This window comes from Danio rerio, chromosome 2 (assembly GCF_052040795.2).
Source record: "Danio rerio strain M-AB ecotype USA chromosome 2, GRCz13ab, whole genome shotgun sequence".
Classification (NCBI taxonomy): Eukaryota; Metazoa; Chordata; class Actinopteri; order Cypriniformes; family Danionidae; genus Danio; species Danio rerio.
Window position 1 is genome coordinate 44,932,146 of NC_141022.1, and position 13,964 is coordinate 44,946,109.

Here is a 13,964-nt window from a genome sequence, read left to right on the forward strand (position 1 = left end):
GGCGTATTCATGCATTACTATTTTATATTGACTTCTACCACCAGTATAATAAAACTCTAGTAATTCATAAAAGGCAACGTCTTGACTCACTTAAAAAAAAGACAAAAACAACAAGTGATTGACTGCTTATTTTATTGACAATGTACTGTTACAATTCAGAAAAAGGTGTTATATGATATTTATGCCTTTTACAAGCCGTAATTAAACTATAATTGGTAGTAAAGGTCATTCTGAATGATTACAAAACCTAAAGTAGCAATATTATGTTCATAGTGGATCAGCACACGATTCAGATCCCCAGGTACCAGAAAAACAATGTTTTATCAGATTTACTCAATCATTAATGATTCAACTTACAATCTGGACATCAGTTTTATTTGCAAGTAACTCCTAAAGGGTTCAAATTAAAATGTAATCACCTTTAAGTGGTTCCAAACATTTCTGAGTTTCTTTCTTTAAATACCAAAAGAAAATATTTTGAAGAAACCTGAAAACCCGTAACCATTGATTTCTATAAATACTATGGAAGTCAATGGTTACAGGTTTCCAGCTTTCTTCAAAACATATTCTTTTTTTGTTAAGCCGAAGAAAGAAACTCAGAAACATTCAAAATAAGTAAAGAGTGACTAAATGATGACTGAATTTAGATTTTTAAACGAACGGTCCCTCAGTTCTCAGCTGAATCAACACACATATATGATTCTTATTTCAGTCTCTTGTGCTGATTTTATGTCAGAGTAGTTGGTGTTTACTGATGATGAAGAATTGACTAGAACATGACTTGAGCTCTGAAATGGGTCTGTTTGGTGGCATTATTGCCCATGCCCGTCCTCAGCATCCACTTGGACTTCATCCTCTGTACATACTGCATGTCCTTCTGCTGCTGGCTCACGAAACCCTTACCTAAAAAAGATACATTTTAAACAGTCAGTGGTGCGCAAAGATAAACACTTGAATGACCTACATAACATCTACAACAACAAATGTTGGATACATCTTTTCTGTAAAATAACTTACCGAAGTCTCCTGTCCACCCGAGGGCTTTGTACTGTTTGAGGACTCGACCAACAGCCTTCTGGTTATGTGCTGGAACCAATGCCCTCTGAACACCAAACCTCTGCTTGTAGTATCTCATTAGAGAACGATGGCCAATTTTAGCCCCTGTAACAAAGCAAAGGCTTTAATCAGATGAGTTCTTCAGCAATACTTCTCACGTGTTTATTTTGTTATATAATATTATCATATTCATCTACATTCACTCTCAGCAGCATGGACGGCGTCTGAGTTTATTATCAACGTAACATTGCAGTTATTTCTAATATTTGTTTTTTACTTTGAAGCAAAGAACATGTTCAGTCTGCTGTGCGATGTGTGCATAATAACATGTAAATTAAATAACATAAGGATCACAGAGTAATGTGTTAAATACCAGAGGGCAAAGTGAGCTCCAGCGTCTCATCGTCAAACTCTACAGTCTTGTCATCAGGCAGTTCACCATCCTTCATCTCCACATCAACTCCATCTTTAGCATCAGGATAACTGCTCCTGTTTATTTATAGGGAAAATCATTTTTACTCACATTCAAAATAAAACATTCTATAAAACTTAATTTTATTCTTAATCATAAAACAAAACGTCTTTTAAAAAAATTAAAAGTTAAATTTTACAATGCAATGGAGTTCGTGACTGTCTCAGAAAATATACAGTGCATCCGTAAAGTATTCATAGTGCTTCACTTTTCCCACATTTTTTATGTTAGAGCCTTTTTCCAAAATGGATTAAATTCATTTATTTCCTCAAAATTCTACACACAATACCCCATAATGACAATATGGAAAAAGAGTTTTAAATTGTTGCAAATTTATTAAAAATAAAAACCTGAAAAAAATCAGATGTACATAAGTATTCACAGCCTTTGCTCAATACTTTGTTGATGCACCTTTTGCAGCGATTACAGCCTCAAGTCTTTTTGAATATGATGCCACAAGCTTGGCTCACCTGTCTTTGGGAATTTTTGCTCATTCCTCTTTGCAGTACCTCTCAAGCTCTATCAGGTTGGACGGAAAGCGACAGTGTAGAGCCCTTTTCAGATCTCTCCAGAGATGTTCAATAGGATTTAGGTCTGGGCTCTGGCTGGGCCACACAAGGACATTCACCGAGTTGTTGTAAAGCCACTCCATTGATATTTTGGTGGTATGTATGTATCATGTATACATTGATATTCCATCCTGACTAGTCTTCCAGTTCCTGCTGCTCAACAACATCCCCACAGCATGATGCTGCCACCACCATGCTTCACTATAGGGATGGTATTAGCCTGCTGATGAGCGATGCCTAGTTTTCCACATACGTAATGCCTGGCATTCACTCCGAATAGTTAAATTTTAGTCTCATCAGACCAGAGAATATTGTTTCTTATGGTCTGAGAGTCCTTCAGATGCCTTTTGGCAAATTCCAGGCGGGGAGTGGCTTGCGTCTGGCCACTCTACCATACAGGCCTGATTGGTAGATATCTGCACAGATGGTTGTCCTTCTTTAAGGTTCATAGGGGTGTATGCCTATTCAAATCATGTCCAGTCAACTGAATTTACCACAGGTGAATTCCAATTAATCTGCTGAAACATCTCAAAACCATCAGTGGAAACAGAATGTACCTGAGCTCAATTTAGAGCTTCACGGCAAAGGCTGTGAATACTTCTCTACATGTGGTTTTTCAGGTTTTTTATTTTTAATAAATTTGCAACCATTAAAAAAACTTGTTTTTCACATTGTCATTATGGGGTCTTGTCTGTAGAATTTGGAGGAAATAAATGAATTTAATCAATTTTGGAATAAGGCTGGAACATAACAATTTATGGAAAAAGTGAAGCGCAATGAATACTTTCTGGATACACTGTAAATAAATGATCCACTGGTTGTTTGTTCTATTCTAATGTTTGTTTGTTTTTTGAAGCCAGAAGTTATGACATTTTAATAATAGTAAAAATATAAAATAAAACAAATAGATAAATCATTTGCAATTAAAAATTAGACTGGGTGAATTTCCATTTCCACACAAACTATGAGTAATTAATAAATACGATACATTAATTTTGTACAACATTTCTTAATATTGATTCATTCCAATTTATTTATATTTGTTAATAAAAGCTTGTTAAAATCAGTGTCTAAGCTTAATTTACACAACTTGAAATAATAAAAAGGCATTTAACATACATACAAGTAATGGTAAGCAAAATTATTATTGAAGTAAATGCCTTCCTTACTGCAATGTCTTCTTTGTGATTGAATAAACATTAAAAAATATAACTTTTTAGTTACCATACTTATTTTGATGTGTAGTTTATCAGAAATTATATAATACTCAACAACAGTCCCAAAACAAAATATGTAAAAAAAAAATTTAACAATTGTTTGTGTACCTGAAATCATAGAAATCGGCAAACTCAAGTGCAGCGTCTCCATCTGTGAAGAGTTTGCAGTGACTCTTGTCGGTCATGTGTGCTTGAACCGCTTCTGTAGAGTAGAATGACTTCCCTTTTTCATTGCACCATAAGCACACCTTACCAACGCCGACTTTTTCTCCTACAGAAAAAAAAACACAGATTAATGACAGAAACATTTATAAAAAACAAATTCTAACAAACAAAGATAAAAACTCAGTTCTCACTTACCCAGGTATGACATCAGTCCTCTCAGGTCCACCAGATACTCAATGTCTGGGATGAAGAAGCTGTGTGTTTTGGTCATGTGTGTTACGTTTCGACTGAGTGAGTGTGAATGATGTCCGCAGAACAGACAGTCTGTCACTGTGATTGAACCGGGGGCAAGAGCTGCCCCAGATGTAGAGTCCTGCTCCATCTCCTCTTCCTCTTCATCGTCATCATCCATTTCCTCATCCTCATCAACATCTTCCCAATCTGAGAAGAAAAACAATGGTTTTCAATTACATATTTGACAGCTATGAAACAAATTTAATAAACTATAGAACTGCTCCAAAAAAAACAATTTAGTTTAATGTTGAATAATTAGTTCAGTTTAATAAAATGCTTCGTTTTAGTTCAGGTCTAAGTTTTCCTCAAAAAAAATGATTCTTTGCAGTGGGCACATTTGTTAATATATTGCTTTATATACCACAGAATATTACAAAATGGTTTCTCATTATTTAACTATAAAATTAGCTAATGTTTTAGTTAAATTTTTGAATTTTGTTTTGCACAATTAATTTTAATGTTGATTCAGGTCAGATTATTAACTGTCGGAGTTGCAAATAGCAATAAAAGCTATAAAAAAATAACTTTATAGCAGACAACCGTGTCAATATTCAACAAAATTCAGTTTGACATTCATTCAATTCAATTTGATTAATGTGAATAATGCAATTATTTCACTCGTCAAACATCATCAGGGAAATGGTTTGAATTTGTGCTTAGTAAAATAACCATTAGAGTTCAATTTGGGACAACACTACATACATATACAATGCTGTTGAGTGAGTAAGTGCATAGTGTGCCATTTAAGACACAGCTTATGAGTTAAATTTGTTCCATTAAACACAGAAAAAAATTCTTTAAAGAATTTTAGAAAGCAGTAGCTACTGACATCCACCGTAGAAAATACAACATTAGTCAGTTGGCTACCTTGTTCCAACATTCCTCAAAATCTATTTTTTTATGTGTGTTCAACTCAAACAGGTTTGAAACAGTGACTAAAAGTACAAGTTTAGGGTGAACTATATTTTTAAATGACAATAATACAAAATATCTGTTTTCTTTCGTTTTAAACCCAACCAATGAGACCAAAAAAACAACAACAGTAGCACTTAGTATTTTATTGTAATCACCAGGCCTATCACGATAAAGATTTTCAATTGTGTGATATATTGTCACAGAAATTATTGCAAGGATAAGCAATCAAAGTGAGATTATTATATGCCACTGATTATACAACCCCATAAAAAAGCAAGTAAAACACTTTCAAGCGACAAAAAACTTTTAACCTAAAGGTTTCCTAAGATTCGGTAATCTGATGTTTAAAAGGAGATGTCCTTTTATATATAGGCATGGGACGATGACCGTTTTCAAGGTATACCGCAGTTTGAAAAAGTCAATGTTTTAAAAACCGCCAAAATTTTCTGCTATACCGTTCCTAAGGTATGTGTCAGATTTTTTATTCATACACATCTAAAGTCATCTTAATGTGAGCGCTTTAATGGTCAAATAAATGCAAATGTGTGACAAAACACGGTGTTCAGTGATTATTCATATTAACCCTCATTTATGTAATAAACGAGATGAGAATATAAAAAGACATGTGAAAGTGAAACCATAAATCAGAAGTGTACTGCTCTTAAAAGTGACAGCGCACAATATTCCTGCTAACGACCGTTTTTATCATTATTACTTAAACAACAAAAGGACAAAATCCCTCACTGCTCTTGACTGAAGGACTTTGAGCTAAAGTTTTTCTTACAGTAAAGATGCTTAAAGCAGTTTGTTTCATTTTTTTATTCCATTGTATTTAATCCCCTTTCCTTATATACAGGGAGGAAAACAACTGTATATATACAGTTGAAGAATTATTAGCGGCCCTTTATAATTTTCCCCAATCTCTGTTTAACGGAAAGGTAGTTTTTTTAACCCATTTCTAAATATAACAGATTTAATAACTCATTTATAATAACTGATTTCTTTTATCTTTGCAATGATGACAGTACATAATATTTCATTATCAAGCATTCAGCTTAAAGTGCAATTTAAAGACTTAATTAGGCAAGTCATTGTAAAACAGTGGCTTCTTCTGTAGACAATCAAAAAATATATTGCTTATGGGGGCTAATAATATTGACCTTAAAATAGGTTTTAAAATATTTAAACCTGCTTTTTTTAAGTCTTTCTCCAGAAGAAAAAAATCTTAGTGGAAATATTGCGAAAAATTCCTGAATCTGTTGAACATTATTTGGAAAATATATGTAAAAATAATTCACAGGAGGGCTAATATTTTTGACTTCAACAATATATCGTTTTGAATAATCGTGATTATGATTTTTCCCATAATCGAGCAGCCCTAATATTGACACACCAAAAGTTATTGAGGTCATATCAAAGTATTGCACAAGAAGTCGATAAATTGATTATTGTGACAAGCCTAGTAATTACTCATACCCTCCTCCTCCTCTTCTTCTTCTTCACCCTCCTCTTTTGCGATCTTCTTGGCCTGTTGCTCAAACCACTGCAGCCGAGGTGGTTTGTCTGGCCGCTCTCTGACCTGCTTTTCTGTGGGTGTGGCTTTGGAAGGGGTGTGTCTTTGCTGCTCTTTAACTGCTTTTTGAATCGCCTCATTCTGTGCATCTTTATCTAGTCCCGCCCCTTTCTCCAGATTCTTCTCGTTCATTCGCTGCACAGTCTCCTGGGCGGTGGCCAGGGCTTTCTTCTCCGCCTGCTGGTGCTTGTTGGACTGGATGTGGTTTGTGTAGGCATTGTCGGTGGAGAACTTTTTGTTGCAGGTGGCGCAGTAGGCCACGTCATGTCCCCCACCCTGACTCTGTTGCTCGGCCGCTGCCCGCTGCGCCAGCACTCGCTCCTGAAAGTTTTCTGCAGTGACCGGAGGCATGTCAGCAACCTTCCTCTTCAGATTGTAGCGATGCCAGTCGGTTTTATAATGCGCCCGCTGGACCTCCCCATCAGAAAACTGCACACGGCAGCTTATGCAAGTGTATGACATGACTGCAGGAAGAAAATAAAATCAGTGACAAATTCATTTTAAACATTATGATCATTTAAAATGAAAGGTCAAACTTGTGTTTTTATCTATGGGTGCATTTTAAGCTTGGATAATTGTTCTCTTAGTAAAATTAAAAAATCTTGGAAAATGAGTTAGGGCTATGTTTTGAGAAAGAATGGTGGCTTGGTTTGCTACAGAGAATAAGTTCTAGTACAATTTGTGCTCGCCTTAGCCTGATATAATTTAAGGTATTTCATAGGATCCATTTCTCAAAAACCAGGCTATCTGAAATTTTTCTTAATACTGACAACAGATGTGACAGATGTCATGCACCAAGATGTAATTTTACAAGTTGTATGTTCTTTATGTGCCCTCTGTTACAGAATTATTGGAAAAAATATTTTATGTCCAAGGTGAGATGTAGTTATTTTAAAAATAAAAGTGTGTGGTGCAGAGAGCCACATTTTAGTCAATGTGCGTTTTAATTTCAGTTGTTCAGCGCTGATGTTCAATAAATAATCATAGGTAGTATATAGTGTGTGTTTACTTCAAGTATTTTTTATATAAGCAAACCCTACATTCAAAAATTTCTCACTTGTAATATGTGAACATATTTACTGTACAAAACCTGTAAGTGAACTATGAGGGCAAAAACAAGATAATAAATAAAACAATCATTCATTAATCGTAATAGAGTTAAAAAATTAAATTAATTGAGATTTTGATTTTAGGCCAAATCACCCAGCCTTACTAATTACTCACTTCTAAACAATGGTTTATTTAATATAAAGTATGTATACTTTGTTTTTAATGTCAAAGCACATTTTAGATTTAGATTTTTTTAAAAGGTTAAGTGAAAAATAAAGAGAGTTTCTGTTTCAAATTTAACAACTGTCTGAGAGCCCATTTTTGTGTTCTTTTGCTGATATTTTGTTTGCCGCTCAGTCGCACCTGTTGTTCTTAATAATTTCATACATGAGTGTGTTTTCTACACTAAAACACAGTTACTATAATTACTCTGCATGGAAAAAAACAGAAAGAAGGTTTTGACAATTTGATGTTAAATTTAATAATTAAAAATTTTAACAAAATGTGACTTGTAACCAAACCGCTGACTGCTTCAGTAACATCAAATATTATTTGCACAATTAAACTTCATGGTCAATTCGAGGTAAAACTTCTTTGCAAATCTGTAAAATTGGTGAATGATTAAAAAAAGCCCTTAAGCTCATGTCTTTTTTGGACTTTTAGAAGCTAATTTAATTTTCAAAGCCCCTTAATTATTTTTATTTTTTATTTTATTTACAAATTATTTAAAAACTGTTCTTTTTTTATTACTCCACCCTGAGATTACAGTATGTAATATTGGAAGTATGTACCATTTTGTTTCTACGTTCAGATTGATACAATTTAAAACGTCATGGTCAATTCACCACATTGACATTGCCTTGTTTTAACTAACCGTCGTGAGAACTTTTTCCATTCTATTCTACTTTAAATGAGAGACTAAAACGACAAATAAAAGCATGGCGTTTACGCTTGTAAAATTATATAGCGACAGTCAAGCGGTGTGTCGTCAGATCTGTCATTTTGTGCACTAACGTTACAGAACAATGTAACAACCGAACCAGGTAAGACGTCAAGAAAAATAAGTGTTAAATATAATTTTCACATATTAGAAAGTGCCATCTTACTTTGATTATTCGATTTCCTGTAGAGGAAGTTTACAGGTCCACAACAGCGATGAAAACACGAGGATAGTGAAACAACCTTTGAACCCGAACACACAAAATCTCACAGATGCAGCGCCACCCTGAGGGGTGGAGAACAAAAGACGTCATGATAACTGCTGTTCTGTTTGTGACCAAAACACAAATAACTGGCGAGCTTTAACGTTACTGAAGCCAAGAGTCTGAGGTAAATTGGTGTAATAGCTAAATATTTATTGTTTGACAACTGTTTTGAGATTAAAATGCAAAAATACAAACAGTAGTAATGTCCATTAATGCAAATTATTGTACTTAAAAAAACAATCTCGCTGTTTTAAATAGTAAATAAATTATTTAACTCAAGTAATTCTTATCGTAATGGGACCAGACCAAATGGGATTTCGACATATAATATATTGAATCTATTTTTAATGTGGAAAATTGACATAGAAGTTGTACTTTTATTTACATATTATATTTTAGCATTTTGTTAATGTTATGTTGCATTTTTTGTTTGTTTTTTATTTTTTATAATTAATTTATCATTTACAACAGAACAGTTTTACAATCTAATTTTCAAATTAAAGTCTTTATCTGAAATAAAAGGGTAACTTTATATACTTTTTTGTCTTTTGCTTCATTGTAAATAAATGTTCAAATTTAATTGCAATGGTAGTACAATATAGGTCACCATAATAAGGTTTGTTTAACATTATTAATGCATATTACAACATCAACACTGAGAAATAGCTTGTTACAGAAGTTATGATGTTGATATATACATCTGAACTTCATTACTCATTCATTTGCTTTTTTGGCTTAGTACCTTTATTAATCTGGGGTCGCCACAGCGGAATGAACCGCCAACTTCTCCAGCATATGTTTTATGCAGTGGATGCCCTTCCAGCTGCAACCAATCACCATACACACTCATTCACACACACTCATACACTAAGGACAATTTAGCCTAATTCACCTATACCACATGTTTTTGGACTGTGGGGGAAACCGGAGCATCCATAGGAAACCCATGCAAACATGGGGAGAACATGCAAACTCCACACAGAAATGCCAACTGACCCAGCCGAGGCTTGAACCAGTGAACTTCTTGCTGTGAGGCGATCATGCCACCCACTGCGCCAGCGTGATGCCCACTTTATTTCATTAAACAAAACAGTTACAACTTGTCATTGTAAAACATTCACTAAGAAATGACCACCAACTAGAATTAATTACAGTTTGGATCCTTATTATAAAGTGTTAATAAACAAATGGGCCTATAAAGAAAGATTTTCAGTCAGTATCACGGGCCTGGAAGGGCATTTAAATTTCCAAAATTTTGAATTTCAGATTAATTAAAAAGTCTGTTAAATAAATAAATAGTGTATTATGTCTTTAAGCATTAGATGTGTGATGATATTCCACTGTGAATACATCAAATTTGAAAATATTTTACAGTATTTTAAAGTGTTCACAAAATAATGCATGTTCATTATCAATATATTGCACTATTGAATATCAGTACATGTCTACAACGCGAATGATGCTACACCATCTAAAAAATGCTGGGTTCCACTCTACTCCTATTGTCCCAACACAAATCAATGAAGTTAACTTATTCATTTTTAAAAATTTTAGTCGATTGCACACAAAATATTTTAGTTAACACAAAACCCCGAAAAGAATAGTGATGTTTCAACTCATTTTAAATAAGTAGTTTGAACACACAGCAAAAGTTTTTAGTTTTTTTTTTGTTTTGTTTTAGTAAATACCCCAATTTGATCACTTTATACAAATATATGAATGTCAAACGTTCTGTGACAGTGATGTACTGTGGTTTAGGTTTAAGAGTTTTTAAATAAAAGACCATTAGAACATAATTACCATATCAGAGGAAACAGAATACCTACACTGTAAAAAAAATGCTGAGTTCCACATAATTTCGTCATGCTGTCTCAACACAAATCATTTAAGCTAACCTAATAGTTTTTACAAATTTAAGTGGTCTGAACATGAAAAAATACATAAATTAATAAAATAGGGCGAACCAGTGGCGCAGTAGGTAGTGCTGTTGCCTGACAGCAAGAAAGTCTCTGGTTCGATCCTTCGCTCAGTTGGCCTTTCTGTGTGGAGTTTGCATGTTCCTGCGTTCGCGTGGGTTTCTCTGGTTTCCCCCGCAGTCCAAAGATGAATTGGGGGAATTGGGTAAGCTAAATTGTCCGTAGTGTATGAGTGTGTGTGAGTGAGTGTTTGTGGATGTTTCCCAGAGATGGTTTGCGGCTGGAAGGGCATCCGCTGCGTAAAAACTCAATGGATAAGTTGGATAAGACCCCATATTAATAAAGGGACTAAGCCGATAAGAAAATTTATGAATGAATGAATGAACATGAAGAATTTTAGTTGTCCCAACAAAAAGTCAATAATTGTGTTGTTTCAACTTGCTTAGCTTGAACAAGCAGCAAGGCATTTTTTGATTGTAAAAAATTGAGTTTACAGTTATATCCAAACGTATTTCCTATATATATATTTTTATAATATACCCCTTTTTTGCCTTAACACCATTATTTTTTATTGTGAATGACAAGGTCCATAATATCAATGCTACATGCATTTCATTGAAGTGGATGAACCATAATGAGCTTTAGGATATAAATTAAAAACAAATCGAACACACTGATAATAATCAGAACACAGTTTATGATGAAGTCAATTTAATGTTTTTATTGAAACTGGCAGAGTCGCTATATGATTCCTGAAAGTTGATGCTTTTATTCTCTCCCACAGCACAAAAGGCCATTTACGAGATAATGAGCATTTGTGTAAAATTATTGTGGACAAACACTATGACCTTGCGCAGCCCATTTTAAACCCGAACCAGAGCTCACAGACATCCGAGGAAATAATTTAAAGGCAAATTCAAATAGTTAATAGTTTATAGTAACAGTGTGTTTCCCGTATGCCTGACACAGGTAAATCTGCATGGAGGCGACATTTCAATCAGCACTTCCTTTTTTTTATCCGTGAATCACCTTTTAAGCTGGCAGTCGGAGGGTTTCTATACCTCAGGGACATCGCAACCTTGGAGACTTAATAGCATTGTTGCTGTTTGTATGACTTCTCGCTGGCATAGTTCAATTGAAATTAATTGCTGCCCAAGGGTCAGTGTTTCACCATAGTAATTAATATTCACAGGCTTCCCTATAGGAGAAAAGCAGCAGCGATTTCTGCACTCGTCTTCATCCACATGAGAGGGGAGGAGAGAGAGAGAGACCACAGAAGAACAGCCTGGTAAATGACCACATAACACTCACCATCACAATGTTTCCGCCCACAGAAGAATGGATCAAATAATTACAACTTTATAATAAGAAATATAATTGTTTTTAATCAACTTTCAAATATATTTCTTAAGCTCACCAATGACTTCTAGTTGTTTCATGTTTATAATGTGAACTAAGTCGCTGGTATGAGTAAGGTGTGGGGTTTCTTTTATTTTAAAATTCTTTTCTGTTTTGGTGGGTAGGCAGGGAGAAAGGGAAGTAATATGTATTTGTTTTTGTTTTTTTGAGATTGTTTATTTTGTTAGGTAAGTTAGTTTGTCTTAAATGAGTTATTGGTTGTTTTGTTTGTTATTTTGGACCCCCTTATCCTGAGGTATTATTTTTGTTTTGTATTGTTTCTTAAAAATGTAAGATATATTATTTCATTTGATCACACAATAAATCAATGGTTGCCAGATGGTGATCAGAATATTAAGAAGGTGTTGACTGTTGATTCTGGGTCTGGAAGCGGTACTCTCCCCTCTTCCTTCATTTGTTTGTTCCTAGCTGTGTTTTGCCTCTAGATTAAAGTGGGAACGTAACAAACGGTTAACATATAAGGGGTTTCTTCAAATCGAAGATGCTGGGAGTAAAACAAACTGGGCTATTTATTAAAGGCTAGGATTTACCTGATTGGTTTAACGTTGGTTTGTGATGCGGAACCAACCGCGGTCAATCATAGCATGTGATCCTCTCGAAATTAGTTTGTCAAACTTCACTTAAAAACCCCTAAAAAATTATAAAAAAATAAAATAAAACATATATCACTAAATAAAATGCACTCTGTAACAACGTAAACATTGTACTTTAAAGATTGCAACTTTCTCAAGATGCTGGTATTTGTTTCTGTCTGCATATCCATAATGACGTGTAATATTGTGCTCTCCTACTCTATATTACCATATTACCATATATCATTAACTATCTTTCCATCTATAATACCTAATATCTTATGTTTATTATCCTATACAGTGTATTCTGCGACACCACAAAATATACCAGAGGGTATGATTATTATTATATTGCACCCTAATTAATCATTTATTCATGCAATTAATATTACATAATCATGTGTTGTTGTCGTTGTTTTAAACTTAATTTACCTTTTCAAATTTGATAGTGAAGACATTTTTATCGTATCAAACGAAGAATCGTAATCAAATTAAGTTGACAAAAATTTTCAGCATAACGTTCTAATACTGGGGAAAAAAAATCAAAAGCAGCATATCATCAGCAATCAGCATATCGGGAACATAGGAGTCATTTCTGCTGAACACATTACATTTGAAAATAAATTAAAACTAATTTCTTTATTTTTTTGTTTAAGAAAAAAAGTCTCTTTTTCTGCATTTAGCTGATCAAAAATTTTTATTTTATTTTTGATTAACTAAATGCAGAACAAGCAGAAATAAATATAATTAAAAATCATAAAATTGTTGAATGCTATTACAAAATTTACCAGTATTACTATTTTACTTTTTTTCATCAACTAAATGCAGAATAAGCATAAATATGAACAACAAAAGAAAGAATAAATAATACAATTGTTAAATGTTATTACAACATTTAACAATACTATTTTTACTTTATTTTTGATCAACTAAATGCAGAATAAGCATAAATAAGAATAACATTTAACAATAAGTCTCATTTATTATTTCTTTTGTTATTACAACATTTAAGAATATTACTATTTTTACTTTATTTTTGATCAACTAAATGCAGAATAAGCATAAATAAGAATAACATTTAACAATAAGTCTCATTTTTTTTTCTTTGTTATTACAGCATTTAACAATATTACTATTTTACTTTGTTTTGATCAACTAAATGCAGAGTAAGCATAAATATTAATAACATTTACCAATATTATCATTTATTTGTTCTTTTGTTACTACAACATTTAACAATATTACTGTGTTTACTTTATTGTGATCAACTAAATGCAGAGTAAGCATAAATAAATATGAATAATAAATAATAATATTGTTAAATGTTACTACAGCATTTAATAATATTACTGTGTTTACTTTATTTTTGATCAACTAAATGCAGAATAAGTGACTTCTTTCATAGACATGCACAAGAAAAATAATAAAATATGAAAACAGTGAACCACAGAAGGTGACGTGAACAGTACTCACAGGAGGAGCACAGGCATGTTCAAAATGGATAATTTTAATAATAAATTAAGAGCTGGGAGAGCAGGAAG

General features: G+C 33.3%; 1 protein-coding gene across 1 annotated transcript; it reads right to left on the reverse strand.

Annotated features, from left to right (window-relative positions):
* Nucleotides 1-115: 115 nt before the first annotated feature.
* On the reverse strand, nucleotides 116-8,497 carry znf622 (zinc finger protein 622). Its single transcript, XM_087241215.1, has 7 exons — nucleotides 8,418-8,497; nucleotides 6,165-6,725; nucleotides 3,675-3,920; nucleotides 3,423-3,585; nucleotides 1,430-1,545; nucleotides 1,018-1,161; nucleotides 116-903 (listed from the first exon to the last, which is right to left on the reverse strand). Exons 2-7 carry the CDS (start codon nucleotides 6,721-6,723, stop codon nucleotides 770-772), a joined length of 1,362 nt encoding a protein of 453 aa, XP_087097341.1. The 5' UTR covers nucleotides 6,724-6,725; nucleotides 8,418-8,497; the 3' UTR covers nucleotides 116-769.
* Between the last annotated feature and the right edge of the window lie 5,467 nt (nucleotides 8,498-13,964).

Coding starts and splice junctions, on each gene's coding strand:
- znf622 (XM_087241215.1), bottom strand. CDS start 6,723: ATGTCATACACTTGCATAAGCTGCCGTGTGCAGTTTTCTGATGGGGAG. Junction 3,586..3,674: donor AGGACTGATGTCATACCTGG/GTAAGTGAGAAC, acceptor TTTTTTCTGTAG/GAGAAAAAGTCGGCGTTGGT. Junction 1,546..3,422: donor GCCGATTTCTATGATTTCAG/GTACACAAACAA, acceptor ATAAATAAACAG/GAGCAGTTATCCTGATGCTA.